The sequence below is a fragment of the Homalodisca vitripennis genome, chromosome 8, assembly GCF_021130785.1.
Source record: "Homalodisca vitripennis isolate AUS2020 chromosome 8, UT_GWSS_2.1, whole genome shotgun sequence".
In the NCBI taxonomy this organism is placed as follows: domain Eukaryota; kingdom Metazoa; phylum Arthropoda; class Insecta; order Hemiptera; family Cicadellidae; genus Homalodisca; species Homalodisca vitripennis.
The window spans coordinates 90939961-90967849 of NC_060214.1; the positions used below are offsets into that span (position 1 = coordinate 90939961).

The 27889-nt window shown below is 34.1% G+C and overlaps 1 protein-coding gene across 1 annotated transcript in view; it reads left to right on the forward strand.

The window, feature by feature from the left end:
- The first annotated feature begins 2231 nt into the window (after positions 1-2231).
- The window catches only part of LOC124367150 (neuroligin-4, X-linked-like), a 31734-nt gene continuing 6076 nt past the window's right edge, over positions 2232-27889 (forward strand). Inside the window, exons 1-7 of the mRNA XM_046823799.1 lie at positions 2232-2444; positions 8344-8783; positions 10958-11104; positions 11205-11396; positions 26800-27072; positions 27219-27435; positions 27543-27756. Of these exons, the coding sequence (XP_046679755.1) occupies positions 8462-8783; positions 10958-11104; positions 11205-11396; positions 26800-27072; positions 27219-27435; positions 27543-27756 (1365 nt within the window). The 5' untranslated portion in view covers positions 2232-2444; positions 8344-8461. The remainder of the gene's footprint in view (positions 2445-8343; positions 8784-10957; positions 11105-11204; positions 11397-26799; positions 27073-27218; positions 27436-27542; positions 27757-27889) is intronic.

Genomic DNA, 27889 nt, shown 5'->3' on the forward strand with positions numbered 1-27889 from the left:
AGTATGGAATCTGCCAACATAGCCCATCCATTTCAACATTTTTGAACCATGTATATCTTGGCATCGTTTCAAAAACCTCTTTATACCATCGAGCTTTACTTACTCCTATAAACAGACCGTTACATTTTGAGAAGTATAATTGGTTTTTGGTATGCTTTGAAATCGTCTATGGAATTATATAATTGTTCAATTTTAGTGGCATATTTGACTGTCACTTTTGCAACTTTGTCATTACCTATATGACTTAGAAGTCACTGCAGGGCAATATTTTTCTTCAATTCTAATAATTTGAATATTATTGAAAAGATTAGATTTTGTTTCGATAAACCTTCGAAGCTGTTTTTATAGCGCTTAGCCTACTGCTGTCTGCGAGTCTGTTAACCATTAACAAAATCATTAAAGTCTAAACTTATATATTATTTATATATTCAATACATTTTAAAATTCCAATAGCTCGGCTGTATAACTAGACGAATGCGGGTTTAATGAGTATTGACCTGATATATTGATCAGTGGTATATAAGAGGCAGACCCCGTACCATCTTTTGTTTTTGAGCCATCTGTGAAAACACACAGATAGTCTTTGTGTTGTGTTAAATTTCTGTTTTATTGAATGCAAAATAACTTTTACGTTTTTAAGATTTTTATTCATTATACACTCATTGTTATCTGCTATATTTATACTAGTGCTAGGTTTTGCATTACAAACTGCCAATCATAAGTAGATTTTCTTTAAAATCCCATTGGTTTTTAGGTTCTTCATTAATAGAGAAATCAGAGTTTTCTGAGAAATTTTTTGAAATGATTTTAACAATAAAGGTATCTTCTTCTTTTCCCAATACTGCATATCTATAGATGTCGAGTTTAAGTACATCAAACCTAAATAAGCAGGATGTTTACACTGAGTAATAATCTTGTAGATTAATCTTTCAGTTAACATATTTCTTCCTAGACTTAAAGGCATTATTGCTGCTTCTGCATGAAAAGCTATAATAGGGGGGGGGGTAGATCTAAATGTTCCAAGTGCAATTCTTAATGCTTGATTTTTAATATTGTCTATTTTGTTTACGCAATGTGTCCATAAAGAAAGTATCCATAATCTAGCCTACTTACTTTTGTAAATCTGCAGTACAAATTCTGGAAGCGCTCCACTTGTTCAGCAACTAATTTATTTCAATATATTTAAATCCTTTAGACATTGTTGCAATATTTTATTAACATGAGTCTTAAAAGTAAGCTTATTATCTATAAAAATACCCAGAATTTTCTGATCACCACAGATATCCCCACTCCCACATTACCATCTAAGCCTAGCCTGCAGTAATGTGACGGTTTCGGGTTAGAATTTGACATAATTTTCTAAGAATGTTGTATACCGAGTCCATGTAGAATTTCAACTCGACAGATGTACGTACCTACTTGGTTTTGTATTGAATGTTCAAACCTCCAAACAAATCTCATAAAGATGGCCCAATCGATTTTAGACTTGTAAAATATTTTCAACGATAATTTATAGCTCTTTGACACATGTTCCCTCTATTCAGAAGTAGGTAGTTTTTTTCATAACTCCACGTGAAATTTCAGGCATTTAAAGTAGGAAGTTTATGCAATTTCGTAATCAAGCCCAAATTAAAATGACTGAATATTAAAATGTGAAATTTGCCCCGTATGTAAGCCTACACGAGTTACCGCTTCAGGGAATGATATGTTTTTTATTCATTAGTCACGAAAGAAAATTTAATTTTTCAATTAACTACAATTTAAAAAATGGCACGTTCTAAATATTTTCTTTATAAATAAAAAAATCACAGTATCATCTTCAGCAGTTTTTAATTGGACCTGATTACAAAGTGACTAATTGCCCTGCTTTAAATTCCTATCATTTTACGTGGAGCGATAAGAAAGATTTTCTTCTATTTGGTATTTAAAGAAGTTATCTTGAAGAACTAAGAATTTAACATAAAATAATATTTTCCAACCCCAAAATCGATTGCGCTATCTTAAGCTCATTACTATCACTCACTGAACTAAGATAGATAATGATTCTGGAGCACTCTCGAAAGTTACGTACTTTGCAGGGAAATGTTTGGCGGGACGTATTGTGACTTTGTACAACAATACTAGTGCTGTAACTGTTTAGTTGAGGGGGTGGCCACACAGCGCTAGCATCGCTTCCTCTCTGTACAGTTGACTTACGTCAGCACCATACCAGTCAGTGTGCCGCGAGCGGTTGTTGTGGAGGGAGGGTGTAAACTTGCTGTGACTGTACATCGCGAAATTTAAGTTCGAAACAATCGCAGTGTATATACTTCAAAAATTATAAATATACAGTGATATTATTTAGAGAGATTTATTTCAACAACATGTGATTATTTATTTCTAAGTGTTAATCTTTAAAATAAAAAATTAACATGGTTAACACGTGAAACACATTTAAATGATAAGTATGCAACTCATAAAACATTATTATACGTAGTAACTAAATTCGCCATAAGTAGTCTAACGTTTTCTGCATTAAAAGTAGACAGAATGCTTATAACACCATAAATGATTTAAAGTTATAAAAAAAGTAGTTTACTTAAATACATGACTAGATTGGTTAGTATTTTATTGCACCGACACTTCAAGTCATATAAAATTATGTATTGACTTAATTCAGATTACATACTATAAAACCACAATAACCTGTTTACTATTTAGGATTGTAACTATAGTTTCATAATGTGAATTTGTCGCTTTATTAATATTTTACATTAATACAAGCATTACATTAATATTTTACATTAATACAGTTTTTGTACATTGTAGACACAGTTTTAGTAAGTAAATACAGTTTAGAAATATTTAATAATTGTTTCTTTTAATTGTTAGTTTTTGTAATTCCGGTTGGTATTTATTAATTGAAATCTAAAAACTTTATTTATTTCTCCTTATCATTAATGTTTGAAGACAACTTCCACGGAGATGGAATTGCAGATATCTCGATTTTTAAATCAATAATAATTATAAAAAGTTAATATTTGTTTAAAACTAATAATCGCTATGCTGAATAGGTAGGCCTATTAAAATATAAAGCATAAGCGAATGGTTTGGCTTTATATTGACTATTAAGATTTCTATTTACGCAATGTTATAGGTACGTGACATTGTTTTCGTTAGGTGAACTATACTTTAGACGATTACAAAGTTAGAAACCTAAAAATGTTCAACAGATGAGGAATAGTGACATTCTTTATTTATATGCGGTTTTATAATTCAATGTAGGAATAAGCGATTGAGATATAAGCAATTTTAAATCGTACGATAGGCTGTATTAAAATGACAAAGAATTTTGGCACAGTTATTTTAAAATGAGAGTATCCCATGCTAGTTCTACACAGTCAACTAGCAAGGACCGAAAGAAAATAAAACATTCTGAGATATTGATGGCTGTAATATCGAATACCGGTGGTATGAATGTCCGTAGCGTGCTTCTCACTCCCTGGGCCAAACCCCCCCCCATTTAGTTTAAAGGGTTTCATTAAGGATCTAATGTCAGTTAGGCTTAACTTCAGATCAACCGAAATAATGCATTTGCCCCACAGTTACGTAAGTGAAATTGGTCGGTAATATACTACACCACACTATCTTATTTGCAACAATTATATTTTTAACACAAAATTAGGGCAAGTTTGAATTCTTATAATGATGATAATAATAAAATGTGTAATGGTCTAACAATTTGACGGGGCTATGTTTTGCACATATTAAACATTGAAGTCTTGTATACGAATTAGTAATAATATTTTAAACTCTGCAGAAGTATAATTTAGCTTGTTTTACAGAAACAGGAGTTGGGTAATGTTACTATATTGTCTTATTTATTTATTTGCATACACTGTTACATGTAAAAAAAACCTAATTACAACAAAGCATTACTAAACACTAAAAAACTACCACTTGTACAAGTAAAAAGTATTCATAACAAAAACTATTAAACTCAAATCAACATATACAAATAGTACACATAAAAAATAATAAAAAATCAACTAGTAATAAACAAGGATACAAGTACTTATTAAATATAATGAAAAATTACGGTATATAAGTTATGCTAAACTATGATTTATATAATTATGCGTATAAATATTTATATATAAATCAGAGTTAAACATACCCTTCTGAACTCACTTAAAAACTATTGTTAAAAATATCTAGATTTTGAGCCAATGAATTGTAAAGCAGCATCATTGAGACAATATGAGGGTTGGCTAATATATTACTGTAGTGCTAGAAAAAGGCATAGCAAACAGATCGTGGATTCTATTTTTAATTCCGGAAACATGAAAACGAATTTACTGCATTAATTTATGCATTAATCCATCAGGATGTTGACGAAACCTAAACATACCTCGAGATTGTGCCTAATACGTAACAGATTACAGGATCTAATTAAAATGCCTGAGGGAGAGGGTGTAATCAAATATTAGAATTTAAACAATCCTGTAAAACATAAAAATAAGACCCATTTAAAGTTAAGACATTAATAATAGAAAATGTCAGGAGAATAACCAACCAAAAAGCAATGTGTATTTTATTTTTACACATAGACTTTTGTAGAAAATCTGAAATTTTTTTATTTTGTATTTCTTATGTTTTATCGCTTAAACCGACTACCAACCACAGAAATAAAACGTACGTTACATTTACACCCAGTATAAAAATTTAAAGCTGTTGAAAATAAAAACAATTTAATTGATGAAGTGTCATTTATGAAATCGGGATTGTATAAAAATAGCAAAGCAGTTAAGAGAGTTTCATAAATGTTCAATAACTAATCCATAACTATTAAGAAAACTGTAAATGTTGAAGAGTTGGTGAAAATCCCTTTTCTCAGCTAATTTTGTATTAATAATCGAAGTACAACAAATAAATTCACATACGCAATAAATCTCAAAATCTATTTTTAAATAAAGAGACAATATAAAAATTATGTTTACTATATAAAATGCAATAGTACATAAGTTAATTTAGATTTAACTATATAAGTTCCAGTGGTCTGGCCAAACATGAAAGTAGTGAGTGACGTTTAAGTACTTCTTTTATTCACTTCTGACTTCCGAAAAGTGGCTTGTTATTACGATAGAACACTTTTTAATCGGTAACGTCTGCTTATTCACTTATGTTTTTTGTTCAAAGTTTACTATTTACGATGGCTAATTTTACAGGATAACAGGTTTTCGAGCGTTTACCATTGTTAATGTACCAACAACATAACACTACGTTTCGAGGATTTGAATCCATCCTCTTTTATACAGGAAATTATGCCATAAGTGTTTATAGCACCTGTATAAGAGAATGGATTCCAATTCTTGAAAGGTAGTGTGTTTTAGATAGATTTTGTGTAAAAAATCGCTCTATTGTAGTTGTTCTCGTGATGGCACTTTAGGATAATTGTCACATAACTTAATCGAACATGACATTCAGAGCTTAAAACCACCCCCGATCCAAAGTTTATACTATATGGTAAGACGTGTAAATTATAACTGCCCCCCCCCCCCCCAACTTGACGAAAACATTGATATTATACATATCTAAGCTAAGTTTTTGGCCAGATTGGTACGCCATTTCGCTTTTATATTATGGCTATTAAAAAAATCACAACTCCATTATTTAAGGACCTAAAGAGAAAAAAGTAAGTGTTCTGGAATATTTTCCCTAGCCTTTTTGTAACAGGTTATTTTTGTATCTTGAACTGTTTCGAGTGTAAATCTGATAATAATTTTTTAATCATCAATAACTGGGGAATGAAATACTGAAACTAGTACATAATAGTATAAATATTGATCCTATACCATGTTCATTGGTCAGTTTGGTTCACCGTTTCATTCCAATATGACGATCGTTAAAATAAAAAAGACTCACAAGGACTTATAGGAAAAGTAAAACGTGCTCTGGTTCCCTCATGACATATCTTAAACTTTTTGTAATATACAATGTGTTTGTATCTCGAGCGTTTTACTGGTAATCATTACATGAATATTCCATAATACATAAATGATTAGGTGAAATTTATTTACTTAATCCACTTCTGATTGAGTCTTAAGAACTATTATGTATGTAACATTAACGATGAAATGTTCAAAAACCTGTTAATCTTACTCGTATAAAACAAAATGAGTTTCTATATGTTATAATCCGTTATTAATTCATCTTGATTATATTATTTGCTGCAGTTAGAAGTAAAAATTCGAAAAATTGAATTTATTGAATTTAAATAGTAAATAAATATGTTTAGTATATTTGCTGTAGTTAAAATGCTGGTACCAAAATGTTAAACATATACATACACAATTGGATTTGATATTTAACTGAATTTGACCGAGAATTCATTTTTCAATATTATGTAAAGTAATTTTTAATCCGATTTTAACAGGATTAAAATAACACCCAAACTGATTTCGGGACAGATCAACATGAGATGCTCTAATACCCTTCGTTTACATTGGCATCAGCTAACAGCACAGCGCTGGGTGTTGTCGGTAAGCCGTTAATCATTTACGTAATCCGTTCTGTCCAGTCCAACTGCGAGAGCGGATAACTGAGAGCGCATCCTGTCCCGTGGCAATATTATCCGTGGTCAATATTGTATCCGACATGCCCGATATAACGGATATCATTAATTACCTCCAAACGCAATCTGTTTGCGATCCGCATTACTCATGGTCTGCTGTATTTGCGGCGAATATTACTGAATCCTGGTGGTTAATTTACTCCAATGCGGAATTGTAATAATGAACTGGAGCTTTTCAGTTTTATACGTATTGGATCCGAAATTCGGCCCTAATAAGCCAAGCAAATATAATTGTTAATAGGAGAGGCCGATCTTTAAGCATTTTTCTGTCCATTCTCATGGGCCACTGACCTGAGAGGGTCTTGTCAAACAGAACAAGAGGGTAGTCGATAAAGTACAAAGTCGAAGATACTGAAAAAAACACAACGGCCAAAAACAGGATTTGAATCTTCGCTATGTCTAACTCAGATACACGGTTAGACGTCTAGACCACTTCGCTATCTGCACTCTCAGAATTAACTGGTTATATAAAACACGTTTTTGTAAAAAGCGTACATTGTTTGTTCACTGCTGACAAAAAGATCATACGTGTTTGCACTTAGTCCTGAAAGGGCCTTTACACTTGATCCGACGTGACAGATTGACGAAGATAACAGCCTTCTGTCGAGATCTCATGAAGAGATAGTGGACACTATCAGTCATGTGACTTGGAAGAAGTGAAGGCTAACTCTGTTTCAGCCTCTTCCAGTCAAAGCAGGTAGGAGTAAGTACTCTCTCGTGTTTAAGATAACAACGGTCTCTAACATTAAGGGACCTCCACTCACTCCAACAGTAATCCGACCTGAATTCGAGATACTGACCTATCCGCGAACCTCTTTACCGCAATATCTGAACATGTGCCGCTCCTGGACCCACAGGGTTGCCTAGATGCGAAACGTCGGATTTTGTTGTATCCGGTATAGTTTCAACTGAGGGGTATAAATAGAAATGAATTATTCTGTAACACCGCTTAAAAATGTGTTTTTCACTGATATTTTTTTGAGTTTTCTTTTAAAAAAATACATAAAATCAAGTGTCACAAAGGCTGTTACTAAAATCTTGATAAAATGTTCCTCTACTCGTAAACAGAAACTAAATATTGAAAATTTGAGCATTCCAGTTGCAAAATCATGTCGCCCCGCTCCAATGAACTCAATGGCGTCATCCAAAAGATTTTGATTATTTTGACTTAAAATAATTATAATAAAGAACACGAGAAACAAGTTAGTAACGTTTCGAACATGCAGAAGTATAGATTGGTAAAGCTCACCTTGTACCTTTAACATCCTATGAACATGTATATAGTATAACAACAATAATAAAATGTATTCACGCCTTCCTAAATATAATATTAACAAAAAAAAATCATAAATAAAATTAAAATAAAAAATAAATATAATATTAAATTATATATAATATATTAAATATTATTAATTAAGTAATATTATAAATGATAATATATAATGATAAATATATATATATATTATAAATGATAATATATAATTATAATATATATATATGTATTATATTCTTTTTTATTGTAGATATTATATTAATTTATCCACATTGTTTAAATTTAATTATTTTTTAATTTTTTATTCTTAAGGTAATGTAAGAAAGGGCCATGCGGCCCTAACGTTGCCTGTATAAAAAGAATGTTTCATTTAATTTAATTTATTCCTTGTAAATGGTAGAGTATTGATTATGTACTATGTGTTTTACATTATAATATCCATTAATTGTGGTTTTAGATTAGGCCTAAAATCTACATACTGCACAGGCACAGACTTTTAATGTGACAGGTCTATTAACTAAGCTTTAATAAACGACAAGGAAAGTTACATATTGTGATGAGGACTCAAGGCCAGGATGGCTCACTGTATACTCAAGATGTGCCACAGATGGACCATACTGTGTACAGTGGCCGTGTACCATCTGTGTGCCGGAGAGGTCGATGTGTACCGTGGGCTGCCGTACGCGACTGTACCTCAGCGGTTTTCGCCACCACAACCGCTCCCGAAGGTTCCATGGAGGGGAATGAGAGGAGTCAAGTCCGACAGAGGGTTCAAACCTGCGTGTCCTCAACGTCAGCCGGACGGTGAGTTTTCCAAGGGCCGCCAGGAGCTCCTCAGAAGAGCACTGGGTCACCAGAGCGAAGACTGTCTCTACCTCAACATCTACAGCCCTTCAGGTAAATTCAGATGGTTTCTGGTAAATTCTAGTTTCTAGCCTCTTGGGCGTCTGTAACATGCATTATAGAGCAGATTGACAGACAGGCGGACCGAATGCTTTAGACCTTCTGACTCCCAAATTAATAGAGTTCTCGCTTGAGGCAAAAGGAACTTCTGTACCAAGTTTCTAGTCTCTTGGGCGTCTGTAACATGTATTATAGCACAGATGGACAGACAGACGGACCGACAGCTTTAGACCTTCTGACTCCCAAATCAATAGAGTTCTCCCTTGAGGCAAAAGGAACTTCTGTACCAAGTTTCTAGTCTCTTGGGCGTCTGTAACATGTAGCACAGAGTGACAAACAGGCGTACCGACTGTTTTTAACTTTTTTACTCCAAAATGAATTAAGTTCTCATTTTTCCACAATGAACCTACGTATCAGGTTTCAAGTTTCAACGACCTCTCTATCAAAAGCTGTCGCACATCGGACGGCCAGATGGACAGACGGAAAATTACACTATTGTAAGAAGGAACTGTCTGGAACAATATTTTAGTTGTTAAATTTGGATAGAAAAGACATAGTTACAAAAATCAACTTTAAATAGATTTACTACATAGAATTATTTTGTTCAAATAATTTTTTTGTCATGTCATGCTAAGATGTATGTGGTTTAACCTACACTGCAAATCAATACATGTTTCATCCCTAAGAACGTCTAGAGAATTGTCTAGAGAATAATTGCAAATATTTTCGCATGTAAAAAATAAGTGATGACTAACCTACAAGATTTCGGATTCCAACAGCGTTGAAAAAATGGTTACTCTATTAATTTATTGAAATTTTTGCTCCACTGTGGAAAGTAAACAAATTGTAAACCGAAACCTTAAGTTTCAGGAATTTAATTTTGTAAGCAATGTTTCAACATGGTACGAACCATGAAGTCAAATGTTTATTATAACACTAGCCGCGTAAGCCCAATAATTTTATAAAGGTACTCGTGTGTATCTCTGATAACCCTTATCCGCAGCAGTGACAGTACCATTTAATTGTATAATCTTAGCAATGATCTTCAGTAGTATCTAACTACTTTCTGTTTACTGTTGCGCTTTGCAGCCAGGGGGTTTTGTCTGATTAAATGATACTGTCCACCTTTGGAAGCGAATGTAAGGAAGAAAGAGGTCGAATAAACGTTCATGTCACAAATTCTCAAAATCGTATAAAATATGTGAATAACATATTATTCTAAACAATTGATGCGACGAGTTTTTTTACCTATTTATATTTCTGTTTAAAATGTAAAACCTCTCTTTATCTGGTTTTATAGTGACTTTACATTCTCTGGTCACGTCATTCCAGCATCCAGCATCACAATCAACTGAATCAACAGATTATAGGCGTAAACCTCTTGCCTGTGCTTACATTTTTTCAGCAGACTGAGGGGCCTGAACAGATTCAGAAGATCCCTGCCAGAATTTTAAGATTCCATTCGTGCAGTTGATGATTTTTGTCATTTAACACTGCTGTCCTGCTTGCGGCAACATCAACTTCAACACTAAGTTACGCGCTTCAATTTTGTTATATTTAAAACGATTTTATCACATATTCTCCTATAAAGATGCCGTCAATGGAACCTGTTTGTACGTTGATCACTTGTTGAATGGTCCACAAGAAGCTGCGAACACTAGCCTACATCGACGAGCGATTCTTGTTGTTGTTGGAGTTCTCGCAAGGTGCCAACCGTTATAGCATCTCATACATTTTGAAACGTTAGACATAAAGGTACAAATTATAGGGCAGGAGATATATATTTTGACCCTAATTGTAAAGCTAACTCTCTCCCTGGTTTAGTATTATTAGAAAATTAATTTCCACTAAAAGCATTAACCAAACAGTTTTGAACGGGCTATCACCCACCTACCTCAAGAGGGGAGAACTACGAGTCAGGCACCTAATAGAGTCTTCAAATCTTGTTTTGGGTGAGGCATACAGAGCAAAAACTTGAAGAGAATCAATTAAGAACTAAGATGTACAGTCAAACTATTGAAATTTATTCATCAATTCATATTTTTCTAATCTGGTAGCACAATAGTTGGACAAGCCTCTCATCTATCATAGGCTATTCTGTGCAAATTAAACAAAACCTTTCCTTTCCAATGCTATAAAAAGTACAGCTAATGTGTACTTTGTCACAGGTCCGTCTTCCACGAAGTATCCAGTTCTTCTGTTTATCCAGGGTGAGAGGTTCGAGTGGAGCTACGGACACTTGTATGACGGCTCTGAGCTTGCCAGCTACGGCAGACTGGTCGTTGTTACCATCAGCTATCGTCTCGGCATACTAGGTATGGTCAGCAACTTCAGCCTTTTAAAATTCCAGCTATAGGTGCATTATAAGATTGACGAAACAATTTAATGATGATAGACTTACTACCGTATTTCCAGGCTTTCTCAACACCAACCCTGGACGAAGAACTGTGGCAAACTTCGGACTGCTTGATCAGATCGCAGCCCTGCAGTGGATACAAGATAACATCCACATGTTTGGTGGAGACGCTGGTTCAGTTACTGTACTTGGTCATGGCTCAGGAGCGGCCTGTGTCCACTGGCTCATGACGTCACCGGCTGTTCCTCCAGGTGAGCAACCTGTCCTATAGTAGTGAGTTTTTCCCTTTAATTTCAAATCGTCTTTTTTATTACTAACATATTAAAGAACAGATTGGTTAGGTGTGGCTGACCGGGCTAGGAAGTTAGAATCTGATAGAGATGGCACAGGTAAAAATTCTGTCTGTGACCGTAGCAATTTTTATCAGTACCATCAAACTTGTACTGAATCGACTTTCCCTTTTATTCTGTTTGATAAGATCCTCGCACAGGCCTTTAGTCCATGAGGACTGACAGAATAAGGCTTAAAAGGAAATCGTTCAGTTCTAAAAAGAATTAAAGGCAGGAGATACCTACTCAAAATTAATACATTAGGATTCTTGAACCATTTCAATCCCCCCTGTCTCTTTACTCTGTTGCGTGTATCCTCCTTCACTCGTCTCTTTTTCTCTCTCCTTCTACCCCTCACTGTATCCCCTTCCCTATATCCTTCTCTTACCATCTTCCCCATTTATCTCTCATGGTTTCTATCCCTTTCCACACTTTGTCTCATTCCTCTCTCTCTCTCTCTCTCTCTCTCTCTCTCTCTCTCTCACATACACATTGTATTCTTTCCTATTTCCTTCTCTCACCCTCTTCCCCATCTACCTCTTACCGTCTCTTACCCTCCTTCACCCCACCTCTTTCTCCTCTCCCCTCTATCAAAAAAATTTCTTTCGTTCCTGGAATATGACTATTAACCATTTAGTGATAGTTATTATATTGCCCAACAACAAAATAAATAGGTAAAGCAGTAAGTAAAATTTTCGAAATGATCTGTTATTCTAATTTACTGTTTACATAATTTTAGCTTTAACTCTTAGACATTTTTCCTTCTAAAATTATAACTTATCCTTTACTATACAATTTTGTTGAAAGAATTCGATAGAAATACATAGATTGCTATTACTGAAAAATAGCGATTCTTGTAGAGTTCCTGTAGAGTACTGTGCAGTAGAGACTCTGACATTTCCTCAGACTTCCTTCGCGATTGCGACCTTAAATTATTGGATCCTTAGAACGCTAACTGGCTAGTTGAAAAAGTTGGTCTTGGTATTTACTTAATTCCTGGATCCCACACTATCACAATTATTGTATGACGTGTCACCAACTTCTAGTCCGGTTGTTTAGGAGACTTGGGTCAGAGCTATGTAGAGATTTCATCTAGTCTTTTTCTCCCGAAGTAAAGTACCAGAAGAGATTCTGTATGGAAACACAGGAGACTCGATAGAGACTGTGGATACTGTGTAGAGAGCCAGAGGAGACAATTTATACTGTAGATACTATGTAGAGAAACAGATGGCACCCAATGTAGACTGTAAAGCCTGAGTGGAGGACCAGAGGAGACTAGATTGAGACTGTAGAGACTTTGTAGAGAAAAAGATGACATCCAATGTAGACTGTAGAGACTTTGTTGAGAAAAAGATGACATTTAATGTAGACTGAAGAGCCTGCGTTTAGGACCATAGGAGACTAGATTGAGACTGTAGAGACTTTGTTGAGAAAAAGATGACATCCAATGTAGACTGTAGAGCCTGCGTGGAGGACCATAGGAGACTAGATTGAGACTGTAGAAACGTAGAGTTACTAATTGTATTATTTCACTGAACGATGGCAAACGTCTGGAAAAATCCAGTTTCCTCCAAATGGTTTAAAGTTTTGATTCGGCATTTTAAAATATTTTCTAACTTTAATAACACGTTTCTATCAAATAGAGCTTTGAAAAAAATGTGCTCTATGTTTACATTTGATCATTTTGAGATTAGAACCCTGGACCTCCAGTTTTGGCACACCATGTTCCTTAAATTTGATTAAATTATTTTAAATAGATTCTCTGTATGCGATACATTTTTTGCATTTTGTTTCTTTTTTATAACTCTAACACTCCTCCTTATATGTGTTTAGGACCCCTTGTACGTCTGTTCCTGTATACATCTATGAATTTTTCATCAACATCACTGTCCTAGTTTTGATTTTTAAAATAACGTTAAATAGTAATTAAAGAAAACAAAGGATGTCTTATTCTACCAGGCGAAGTTAGGCCTAAGAATCTCTCTCTAACACTTAAACTAGGGAGAGTAGGTAATGTTTAGAATATAATTTAGATTTCGAAGTGAATACGCTAAATATGTTCTAGTCTTCAATTTCCTATAAATTTGACAAAAGACACCTTTCAATTCTTTATTTCAGATTATGTAGCATTATTACAAACAATACAATCAAGTTATAAAAATTATATAAAAACCGTTCAATAATTGTAGTGTCTTTCTATTAGTCAGCTTTCCATATTGAAAATACTCGTATAACTAAAACGTATGTTTTTATTCAGGAAGCGCAAGAGACTAATATGACAGCCTTCTATAAAGTAATAATGATTTCATAACTTAACCTAAATAGATTACAATCCAATCTCAATATTCGACACAACAGTTTACATGCATACCAAACATTGGCTAGAGCATACAAGAGAAGGGCATACAGCACTTTACGTATTAGGCTACAAAACAAATAAATTGGACAGCCGCGTCTATATGTCAGTAGTGGAATAAAATCCCTGGCATAAGGTGTGTTGACAAGCGTATTAGGTTCGGGTGAAGCAGGTACAATATTTACTGACAACAGCAGGGTTGTTCGCTAGCAAGGTATTGTTGGTCTTTCTATATTGGACACACACGTATCGGGATTGTTGGCTATCTAGGTATTGTTGGCTTAGCTATATTGGACACACGAATAGTTGAGTAGGTCAAATAGAAATCAGCTACGAGGGTGTTTTCAAATTCATCACCTAAATTTAAGAAATGCATTCCTTCTGAAGATAGAATGAAGAAAGGATATTGGAACATGTGTCCGAAAATGTTTATTTACAGAGTTGTTCAACGTTTTAATTAACAGTTACAGAGTGTTAATATATAAATCTGTTATGGTAGCTAGAACACTCGGTGTTTAGAGAAAATATTCAGGTAGGTTAATCTCCTTTAGTCTCACTACAAGCCTTTGCTCGTCTCATTGAGTTACGCAAACGATCAAAATGCCCGGTGTAGTGCGCACCGTGTAAAAGGTCGCTTCAGTAATAACAATATTAATCTTTTTATTGCGAAGGCAATTTGACATTGTATGGAAAATCCATAGAACATTTTTTATGGTAGCGGTATATTCAATTTTTTATTCATTCTTGCATCTAGATCCCATTCAAACGTACAATTTCTACATTCACTCATTCTCATTCGTTGGAATTATCCCACTTCAGCACCTGGTCAGTCTGCCAATTCTGCGGTCTTCCATTTGTACCGTTTTACTCGCACATGAGAATTTAGCTTTGAAATTTAAATTTTTGTGAAGGAAAAGAAAATCTTCTGAAATAAATAAAGTTAAAACTAAAATAAAACTTCTTCTTGAAATTAATTACTGGATTTAAAATTAAAATAAAAACTTCTTGATGACTTTTAAATTCAAACTTGTAATATATTCGTCACTCAAAAATGTACAAAGTTTTTACAGCTTGTCTTTTATTCAATTTTCAATTTTCAAAACTTTCACACTCTAATCTGATCTGGCAATTCTTCACTTTAATTTATCTTCAAAATTCAATTTTATTTTGTTACTAATTTTCTTTACTTTACTTTAAATATTATTTCTTTTCAGTGTTAGAATTTTTTTTATTGCTTAAAGCATCTATAACAACCACAAAACTCTTTTAGTATTTTTACATAAAATTTTATATACATATGTTCACTGCACCAACAAGTTTTATATTGCAAAGATCAAAAGGACAAGTTCCTAAATTCCCATTAAATTTAATTTTTACAATATTTCTTTTCCCAAAATTAATTAAAATAATTAAGAATGAATATTGACTGGACTCCAGTTAAAAGGTTCACTTACCCGCAGGTTCGATGACGATTAGCAAAAACATAACTCTAAGCACTTTCAAAGACTACTCGTTACTACTACTTCCGATCAATTGAGACGGGAGGTATGGCACGTCTACCTCACCCCACCTCTCAATTTCGTTATCAAACACTCCCATCTGCGAATGCGCGCCTCGCTGATAGTAGCCTCTTTTGTACTGTCCAGTCCTTATCATTCTTCTGGGCCTACTCCTTCCACCGGTAATCCAGTTACCCCAGAATTATTATTTAATACAATCGGTACACATTGATAAGCCAAGAACTCGTCTGTGCTGTAGAATGCTTTTGCAATCAACGCAGTTTTCAGACAAATTTTGAATATCTTGAGAATTTGAGCACTTTTGACTGAATTTGGCAAATTGTTGACAAATTGAACTCTTTATGTGATGGCAAGTGTTTATTTGTCTCCCAGTTCGGTAGCTCTCCCAATCCTCAATAAACGGAGAGATAATATGTCTCATCATCAACAGGAGCTGAATGTACAATAGTTACAACGTATCCCTACTTTTGTAATGTGCAGAGTTCCAGTTCAAGTTATGCGAAGAATCGTGTCTCCGAGCTTGCATTGTTGTATGCTCTCAGACAGAGCGTGAATGTGACTGTATTGAAGCAGGAGAATATCATTTTGAACATTTCGTATGAAACACAAGTTTTCAATCCAGCGGTTGTAACACAGCTATGTAACACTTTGTGGAAAGTTAAAAAACTGTATTAATGTGCACTTCTGGACATATAGTCTAACAGCCGAGAGCCAAATTGCATTGTTTATGGAGCACAATACCTAGTTTCCCTTAAAATCGATAAAGCAATTTACCCTAATGTTATCTCCTACATTATTGTATTGCAAATAAAAATAAAGAGTAATATGTTCTAAGAGTTAATATAATCCTTAAAAATTAAAAATGCAGAAAAAAATAAAATGAAACATAACTTCAATATTGCAATCGTGGATTTTGAGATTTTAGACAGAAGGACCAATATTTAGTTAAAGCAAAAAATTGAAACAAATTCTAATAATTATTACATTTGGAATAATACAATAAGACTAATATTAGTAAAATAATGAGCTCACATATACTAATGAGCTGCTCGCAGTCGGACTGTAATAAATTTGATTCCTACAATTGTTGAAGCTTGTATAAAAGATCAACTCTATAATTTCTTTGTAGACAATAAATTACTTTGTATTGAACAGTTTGGGTTCATAACACGTTTAACTACAATTAACGCAGTGGAAATGTATTTACTTTAATTTTAAATGGCTTTGAAAACAAAATGGTGATTGTGCTACACTAATTGATTTGACCAAAGCTTTTGATTGTATTTAACACAAAAGTTTCCTGAAAAACTTCAATATTATGGACTAAAAGACACTATTTAATAAATTTTTACTTGTGTAACAGAAAATATATTGTTTATAAAAACTTTGGTATATCATAATGTTTTGACATTTTCAACTTTCAATTAATTAAATGTGGTGTTCCTCAAGGATCTGCCTTGGGTCCTTTAATATTTGTAATAGCAATAAATGATTTATCAAGTAGTATACCATGAAAATCAATATTATACGCAGATACTACTACCTTAGTGCAGCCAGGGAAAGGTATTAAAAAACTGCAGCTCCAGAAAAATGTATCAATGAATAACGCAGTGGACTGGTTGAAAACAAACAATTTACATACTGATTGCAAAAAACCAGATTCAATTATTCTCTCATTAATTAAACCATTTCAAGAATAGTCTATTAAACACCATAGGATATACTTAGATAACACACTGAAATGGGATGTACGTATAAAAAAATCTTTGTACAAAAATATCTAGGATTGCTCATTAGTCTAATATATAATAGGTTATATCCCACTGTCAATTCAATACAAATTCATATGGTCTTAATAGTTATGGTGACATGTTTCGAAGGTTAATCTTCATCGTCAGACCTCAGTAGTCGTGGTGGTGGATGGTTAAGTCATAGAATTAAAATTATACAACTCAACACAGTATACATATAAATAAATAAATACGACTAGCACAATATAGGCTACACAAACAGATCGCGCGCGATGTTTCCTGCAGACTGCAGTGCGGTAACAACAGGTGGAAGACCTAACCTAGTCTAACCAAAATTATACAACTCAACACAGTATACATATAAATAAATAAATACGACTAGCACAATATAGGCTACACAAACAGATCGCGCGCGATGTTTCCTGCAGACTGCAGTGCGGTAACAACAGGTGGACGACCTAACCTGGTCTAACCAAAATTATACAACTCAACACAGTATACATGTAAATAAATAAATACGACTAGCACAATATAGGGTACACAAACAGATCGCGCGCGCTGTTTCCTGCAGACTGCAGTGCGGTAACAACAGGTGGACGACCTAACCTGGTCTAACCAAAATTATACAACTCAACACAGTATACATATAAATAAATAAATACGACTAGCACAATATAGGCTACACAAACAGATCGCGCGCGCTGTTTCCTGCAAGAACTGCAGTGCGGTAACAACAGGTGGAAGACCTAACCTGGTCTAACCAAAATTATACAACTCAACACAGTATACATATAAATAAATAAATACGACTAGCACAATATAGGCTACACAAACAGATCGCGCGCGAATGTTTCCTGCAGACTGCAGTGCGGTAACAACAGGTGGACGACCTAACCTGGTCTAACCAAAATTATACAACTCAACACAGTAATACATATAAATAAATAAATACGACTAGCACAATATAGGGCTACACAAACAGATCGCGCGCGCTGTTTCCTGCAGACTGCAGTGCGGTAACAACAGGTGGAAGACCTAACCTGGTCTAACCAAAATTATACAACTCAACACAGTATACATATAAATAAATAAATACGACTAGCACAATATAGGCTACACAAAACAGATCGCGCGCGATGTTTCCTGCAGACTGCAGTGCGGTAACAACAGGTGGACGGCCTAACCTAGTCTAACCAAAATTATACAACTCAACACAGTATACATGTAAATAAAATAAATACGACTAGCACAATATAGGCTACACAAACAGATCGCGCGCGCTGTTTCCTGCAGACTGCAGTGGCGGTAACAACAGGTGGACGACCTAACCTGGTCTAACCAAAATTATACAACTCAACACAGTATACATATAAATAAATAAATACGACTAGCACAATATAGGCTACACAAACAGATCGCGCAAGCTGTTTCCTGCAGACTGCAGTGCGGTAACAACAGGTGAACGACCTAACCTGGTCTAACCAAAATTATACAACTCAACACAGTATACATATAAATAAAATAAATACGACTAGCACAATATAGGCTACACAAACAGATCGCGCGCGCTGTTTCCTGCAGACTGCAGTGCGGTAACAACAGGTGAACGACCTAACCTGGTCTAACCAAAAATTATACAACTCAACACAGTATACATATAAATAAATAAATACGACTAGCACAATATAGGCTACACAAACAGATCGCGCGCGCGCTGTTTCCTGCAGACTGCAGTGCGGTAACAACAGGTGGACGACCTAACCTGGTCTAACCAAAATTATACAACTCAACACAGTATACATGTAAATAAATAAATACGACTAGCACAATATAGGCTACACAAACAGATCGCGCGCGCTGTTTCCTGCAGACTGCAGTGCGGTAACAACAGGTGGAGGACCTAACCTGGTCTAACCAAAATTATACAACTCAACACAGTATACATATAAATAAATAAATACGACTAGCACAATATAGGCTACACAAAACAGATCGCGCGCGCTGTTACCTGCAGACTGCAGTGCGGTAACAACAGGTGGACGACCTAACCTGGTCTAACCAAAATTATACAACTCAAACACAGTATACATATAAATAAATAAATACGACTAGCACAATATAGGCTACACAAACAGATCGCGCGCGCTGTTACTGCAGACTGCAGTGCGGTAACAACAGGTGGACGACCTAACCTGGTCTAACCAAAATTATACAACTCAACACAGTATACATATAAATAATAAATACGACTAGCACAATATAGGCTACACAAACAGATCGCGCGCGCTGTTTCCTGCAGACTGCAGTGCGGTAACAACAGGTGGACGACCTAACCTGGTCTAACCAAAATTATACAACTCAACACAGTATACATGTAAAAAATAAATACGACTAGCACAATATAGGCTACACAAACAGATCGCGCGCGCTGTTTCCTGCAGACTGCAGTGCGGTAAACAACAGGTGGAGGACCTAACCTGGTCTAACCAAAATTATACAACTCAACACAGTATACATATAAATAAATAAAATACGACTAGCACAATATAGGCTACACAAACAGATCGCGCGCGCTGTTACCTGCAGACTGCAGTGCGGTAACAACAGGTGGACGACCTAACCTGGTCTAACCAAAATTATACAACTCAACACAGTATACATATAAATAAATAAATACGACTAGCACAATATAGGCTACACAAACAGATCGCGCGCGCTGTTACCTGCAGACTGCAGTGCGGTAACAACAGGTGGACGACCTAACCTGGTCTAACCAAAATGCATTATAATTTCTTATTTTTTAAGGAAACAAACTCAGTGTAAGTAGACATACTCAAATGTTGATTAGTGCCAAATATATCTTCTATCATTCCCAAATTGTATACGGTATTGCATTATGGGGAAACAGTGCCTATGTTGAACTAGATTTTAAATGGTAGAAATATGTACTGCGAATTACAAAAGATAGATAATCGGGAATCTTGCTTCCCTGTTTTCAAAGGACTGAAAATAATGACAACACTAAATTTGTATGCATATTTTAGTCTATTAGATGTAAAATGAAATGTATTTAGGCTTAAATATAAAACTAGATCAGATATACATATCTACATCACAGGAAAGAACTATGTTTTAGATTTACTTCCTGTTGGACTGTCAAAAACAAATAAAAACACATTTTTGCATGAAAATGATACTATTTAACAAACCACCGCAATCAGCTAATACTTAAACTCGTTAGTCTTCTTAAATTTTAAAAATGTTTGAGTAATTGACTAAAATAACAAGTTTTTTACAAGGTTGATGATTTTCTATTAACAGAATATAGTAATTTCACACAATATTTGATAGCTAAATGCAGAACATATATAAATAAGTGTCTAAATATTAATAAATATATTTTTACTCTTTTTGTTACTTGTACTTATTTATTGTGAGTTGCATAAATTTTTATTTTTTAAAACTGTATATTTGTTGATTCGTGTTGTTTGTTAATTGTTATTTATTTACAATATACTGTTATAATTCATTATTTAGTGTAGCAGTTTTTTAACCCGTGATTATTATATAAATGTCTTGATATGTTTTACATATTTATATACTGTTAACTAAATTTTGTTAATAGTTATAATTGGTTATGACATTTTCCATTATATGTGCAGAAATTGTCTTTATTAAAAACGACTTAAACACAGTATTAAAATGAGGAATGAACTAGTAGCATTTATGTAATAGCTATTAAACAGTGATGTAGGTATGACAAAGCCTAATGCATCATTCTATGTCTAATGACTAATACAGTTCTTGATTCTTGATTCAGATGGTGGGATGAATAATATGTGATGTGTGACGTCCTTTGGATGCTGAGTAGATACGGTGGGATGATCGGGAGGTCAATTAGGATGATGTGACGGTCGATTATATTTTGTAGTTTAATTAAATGTCACTTTTCAAAAAAGGTAATGGACCAAATGATATCAAAATACATGTAAATACTAACAAAGCTGTGATGCTTTTAGAATATACAAAATGAAGGATAGGTAATATCTAGGATATAAGTTAAATAAAACGGAACCAAAAACTTATGTGTGTTGGTCTTGTATAATCAATCGTCGAATAGTGTTTGTCAGATGGGTGATTGTTAAACAGTCAATTAATATAATTACAAAATGAAAGATAGTATGATTCTGTTAGTGTATGGATTACCCGGTAACGTTAAAAATAGTTATTATTGAAGGTGGTTTTAGATACATTATTTTTTTTATTTTATTTATTTATTTTTTTAAAAAGAAGAGGCCGACCCCCTTTTAATCCTTATTCTGTCCGCCCTCAGGATCTTATCAAACAGAGTATGGGGGAGAGTCGATACAGTACAAGGTCGATGGTACTGATAAAAAGTGCAATGGTCACAGACAGGATTTGAACCTGCGTTATCTCTAACTCAGACCCAAAGTCCAACGACTTAGACCGCTCGGCCATCGGCACTCCCAAATTTAAAATTCCCATCGGATTAAAATTCTTAAATTTAGGATACTCGTTCAGTTATTAACATTTTGTGAATTATAAATCAGTAGTTTAAAAGCAAAAAAAATTGAGAATAATTTTAAATATATCTCCTATTATTGAACAACCATATGTTTTACTGAGAGTAAAGTCGAACACAGGGTGATTTATATAAAAGTGCGCATTTTTAAAGGCTGATATAGGATCTGAATACAAATATTTTTGTCCAATATACATGGAGTCGCAAATATTTAGTTTCCGAGAAAATTGGGAATTTGTGAAACTCCTCCTGACAGGAACAACTTGATTTAACGTAATATACACGTCACGTAATAACACGTAAAATAACTACACAATGTGAACAAGAATGTAATTCAAACTAGTAAATGTTCAACATTTCTCCCATTTATATCGATGCAAAGCTGAGCTCTTCATAACATCGACTCACATTTCCAAGGAGTTGGGGGTTCTGCAGCTTAATAATATATGATGAAATTAATTTTTTACATTCTTGTGTGCATGGAGTGGTTCTTTTATTTGTTGTGTTTGTTTTTCTGGCCGAATCTCAAAGGAAACACTACGAGTTGCCTACAAGAAGGTGTTTCAAAAATTCTTAATTTTCTCGGGAATGACAGATTTACGACCTCTATGTGTACTGGACAAAAAATAATTGTTTTCTGCAAAAATGCTCACTTTTATCGGGATCGCCCAGTATAGTCGCTGTAGTCTCCGAAGAGATAGTATTAAACTAATTGTAATTGTCAGTTAGACTAGTTTTCGCATTCCGTCGAAATCACGTAATTAGTTTATTTTTATAAATTTAAAATTTAAAATGAATCATAATATCGGGAAGTAAGGTAAAAAGAATTTTTAAAACTTTTTCATCGATTTAAACTGACTTTAACGATATTTATCGGCGGCCAGTGGATAAAAATGTTCCTGTGAATAAAGCAAAATATTACATGGAATTAAATTTTCTGGATCAACAGCTTATTTAGGGAATCTATAAATTAAGCTTTTTAATTGTCGGATGAAGGATAATATTTCATGAAATATGGACTGTCAGTTATAGTTACGTTACACTAATGAAGAAATCAATCGTCAGCCTCACAATTTTTGGTGGATGTTTTTGGTGATACAAGAGAATATTTTATTTCTCAGACTGTCTTTTTTCTAGTTTGGTACGCTTATAGCTGATTGACAAACACCTATAAGTTATAAATTCGCCACTTTGGGAGTGCTCCCATCAGCCGTTACCTACTCAACTATAAAGCCCCTTTTAGTAGTTGATGTTAGCGCCGTAATTGTTCCGTCAAGGGCAGCTTGACAGCACATGATAGTACGGATTAGTGCTCCCGTCAGCCGTTACCTATCCAACTATAAAGCCCCTGTCAGTAGTTGATCATAGCGCCGTAAACGTTCCGTCAAGGGCAGCTTGACAGCACATGATAGTGCGGCTGAGTGCTCCCATCAGCCGTTACCTATTCAACTATAAAGCTCGCGTCAGTAGTTGAAATAGTTGAGGTTTTCCTAGTTATATTAAACGTGTTTAGTTTTGTTTCCATTTCATCATATATTAAATATAAATCAAAGTCATACCCAGTTGCTTCAATCTTCTAATAAGTTTGCTTTAATTATATAATATTTAGATACACAAATTAACACACAGTTTTTACTTTTTATCTCCGAAACATGTAACATGGAACAAAACCTCATCGATTGATTTTAGGTTTGACGGAGGTAAAAATTCCGAATTAATTTGCTAACTGAATCCAAAAGGTGCGCAATCAATTAACGTTCAGATAAAAGTAATCCCAGTAAAAGAATATCACTAGGTGATCAAAATACTAAATTGAATAAAACCAAACCTTTGGATTCATCCTGTCACAAGATTTGGTAGATTTTCGTTGCAGTTCATTACACTTTGCTTTTAAAACTTGAATTTATAACTTTGTATAACTATCTTTGAATAAACTACCCATCGCATAAAACGTCCATGTAATTTTGTTTAAGATCCATACTTGTACATACCTGTACATATAAAATACATACAGGATAGTATTGTAGAAATTGCATGACTTCCAGCTCTTGGCTTAAGGGATGCGACATATCTATAATGAATTCAAATTTGTATTATAAAAAGTTCATGTTAGCTTTTTTTGAAATCTATACAACCATACGGCATTTACAATGATCTTGTATAAAATATTTTTGGCACTGGATCTTCAGCCGATCGCTCCAATTAGCTTTAACAATCTTCGGCTTGTTACTCTTGGAACATACACAAGGTTTTCTTTTCCACAAATTACGTTTAGCTGATGAATTGGACACATTATTGTTGTGCGCCCTGAAATGTTGTCTAAACTTTCAGCAGTCACGTTATTTATAACAGTCGCAATAAGTAAGCATGAAGAACCTCTCACTAACATACCACTTGTACTGGCAGATAAGTAATGTATAGTAATTTGTTTCAAATAATACATAGAGTACTGTTGAACATCCGTCGACACTTCTTTTTAGCGTTATTATTAAACCAGCTAGTTTTGTGAAATTCAACGAAAAATAGAAATAATATATTTAAGTATTATGCATTTAAAATTACATCAAAATGATTTATTTAATTAGTTTTCACATAAAAACAGAGAATTCAAGTTTCAAGAAGATTATCAACCTTTCATGAACAAACGTTCTGCTAATAGTTCTTAGTATAAGAGCAGAGGGCGATTTTCTTTGAATAAGTGCACAACCTGGGTTTTCTACGATACATAGTATAAATTAAAGTCATTTTTTGAATTGGTCTGTTTGTGCATCGGTATTTTCTAAACTACTCAACTGATTTTGATGCGGGTTTCAGTTTTGGCTTCGTTATGAACTAGGGCAGATTCCTAGGTGTGATTCATCAATATTTTAATCGTAGAAATTAGAGAAAAGTTTGTATAAAACGAAAATTTATATTTTTGAGTGCTTTCACTGTTAATATTTCTTAACCTTACGACTTATAAAAAATAGTGTACTACGGAATTGTACATCTCAGAGAGGCCTGAAAAATATTCCGCTGTAGCACGCATTTACGTTACGAGTATCTTCAACCAATTTTCTCTTTTAAAATGTACATTTTTATTAGCATTTCCGAAGATATTCATTTAAAAAATCGTAAATATTAAAATGCGTGAAAGCCGCGGGTAGTATCTAGAAAATCATAAATGCTAAATCTACATCAGCTAACTTCTTAAAAATCCCTACACTAGCAATTTTGCCTCTTTACCTAGCTGTCTGACGGCGATATAATTATTGTTTAAGTGTCTGAATTTTTAATTAAAATTTCGGAAAAAATGTATTATAAAAATGTACTAAATAATATGTTTTGAACCTTCAGTTACTCAAAAACGCCTTCACTTCGACCTCCATGAAAACTAGCCTGACTCACCATCGATTTCTTTGTTAAAAGTGTTTCTCTATCGATTTAAAGTAAAACTTGATTAAGTGCTTATACTGCACAAATTGACCCCTATGATGGGAAGATAGTTCCAATAAAAGTAAAAAATTCTATTAGATTGACAATAATCAAAGTTGAAAAATATATATTAGAATGAACAGTAACATTATTTAACATTAAACTGTGTAGAATCTACAAATTAGTATATAACACACATACACACACGCGCGCGCGCGCCCATGTGAACCTATACGACGGTTGTAAACAACGTACAATGTCATGACAATAAATTTGATTAATTCGTTTATTATTCTAAAGGTGATTGAGTTTTCTTTTCGTCACGTTTTAGACAGTTACTATATTCTCTGTGGTCAATAGCAGTAGGCCGAGTGCAGAACCCTTTAGGACTTCTTTAAGAAGGTATTAATTAATCTAAAATTCATTAAATACTGATAGGATTTTTCAACTATGTACATAAATAATACCTTAAACCGAGTCATGTTGCTCTTTAAAATCAAAAAGAATGATGCTGTGTTCTCTTTTACTAAATCTTCTCTTTCTACTTTTAACGATATAAGCCGATCCAATGGAGTATCGAAGGACCTGACAGAAAGTAGCAATGTCTTTACCAAACCGATTGTAACCATCAGGTTACAAACCAACTGACCACCTTTTCCTGCAATTTTCTTGTTGAAATCATGAGTAAGTGTTGGTGAGACCAATGAAAAATGTTGGAATCTTCGTCTTTTCCTTTAAATTCATTTTCATGTTCCCGGAATTAACACTAGAATCCACCATCTGTTTGCTATAGGTACCTTTTTCTAGAACTAATATATTAGCCAGCTCTCCTATTGTCTCAATGATGCGGCTTTACAACTCAATGGCTGAACACTTATATATTTTAACAATAGCTTAAGTGAGTTCAGAAGGGTATGTTTAACTGTGTTTGATATATAAATATTTATAAGCATAATTACGTAAACCATAGTTTTGCATAACTTATATACCGTAGTTTTTCATTCTATTAAATTTTAATATGTGATTGTATCCTTATTTATTGTTAGTTGATGTTTTATTAATTTTTATTAATACTATTTGTATATGTTAAAAGTTTTTTTTTAAATTTATGGCTGAATATGACTGTTGTATCTAAGCATCTAAATATGTTCTGAAGTACCTAAAAGAATTGTATCTTGCTTTGTTATAAGTATTGTATTTATTTATACTATTAAGATTATTTATCTATTTATCCTTGTATTGTTATTTAGATTAGTTTCTAGGGGTATGCGTCTGTTGTTGATTTCTTGATGTTGGATGAAATTTTAAATTATATACAATGTATTATATGATTTGAATGTTGTATGGTAATGGGAAATAAATTATTTCTATTTCTATTTCTATGTTGTTTTGAGTTTAATAGTTTTTTGTTATGAATAATTTCTAACCGCTTACACGTAGTAGCTTTTGTTTAGTTTTTAGTACTGCTCTGTTGTATTTAGTTTTTTTTACCTGTAACAGTTCATGTAAATAAATTAGTAAAATAAGTAAAATTTTGAGTTTTTGAACCCACAGTCAATGTAGTTTTTTCTTGGATGAAGATTCCTATCTATGTACAAGGTTTCAAGACTGTAGGAACTTTCTAACAAGTGTTATCGTACGGTTATTTTTAAGAAGAACCTGACGATTTAAATAAACGTTGCTATCCCTGTTTTTGTGTTCTAATTGTTGATTCCTTAAAACACACATTCCCATGTTCCAGGTAAACTGTTCCACAGAGCAGTGTTAATGTCGGGCTCCGCTCTAAGTGTCGGGTCTCTCGTTAAGGAACCACTGAAGGCTGCCAAGGAGGTCGCCCATCACCTCAACTGTACCGAGGATCATCGGCTACTTTCTTGTTTGAGGGAAAAACCACTTAAGTTGCTTCTATCAGCTCCAGTGCTGACATCCCAGATCCTGCCCACATTCGGCCCAAGCGAGGACGGCGTTATTATTGTAGCCGACCAATTACAATTTAGTCATTGGAGCCGACACGGTAATTGCAAGTGAAGTAAAGCTGCACCCATTGAATGCATGTAACTATAAGTTGTAAAGATAAAGCAATAAAAACACAATGGCATTTTTTTGAAACTAAAACGTTTCATTGGTTTGTCACAATTTAACGGGAATCATTGTTTTCAGACCACAAGCATACAAGGCGGGGATTGACCAAGATTAGCCTATTGCAAGGGGTGGATAATTTGACTCTGCGACACGGGAAGAAGGCAAACTATGATCTCCTTCTTGGTGTGGTGAACGCAGAGGCGTTTTCGTACTTTTCAGAGGAGGATATTTTGTATGGAATTGAGACTTGGAAGAAAATTCAAGTTTTGCAGACTTTCATAAACAGTACCTACAGGTAAGGAAAAATGGATTTTTGCACTCAATCCAACAATAGAGTTTTCAAACTCTCAGAGAAATTTCTACATTTTGACATTATTCTAACTTTTTAAACCGCTTTCTAAGGCACCACCAGTCCCAAATCCTGGCGACTCTGGTGAACGAATACACGGAATGGGAACGGCCTATCCAACATCCCATCAACACCCTATGCGAGACCGTAGAGGCTCTGGGAGATGGGCTAGTGGTGGCGCCCATACTTCGTACAGCTGATATGCACGCTGGGAATAGTTTCTTGTACGTTTTCAGCCACCACATCAGGTCCGGCCTTTATCCCCAGGTAAGTAGTTAACGATATAAATAAGTTTTTATAAATATGTTTTGGATTTTTTCAAGCGTATTCCATAATTTTTGCATTGTTTTTCGTACACCTGAAGGATGTAGTTTAACAGCAGGAGATATAACACATGGGG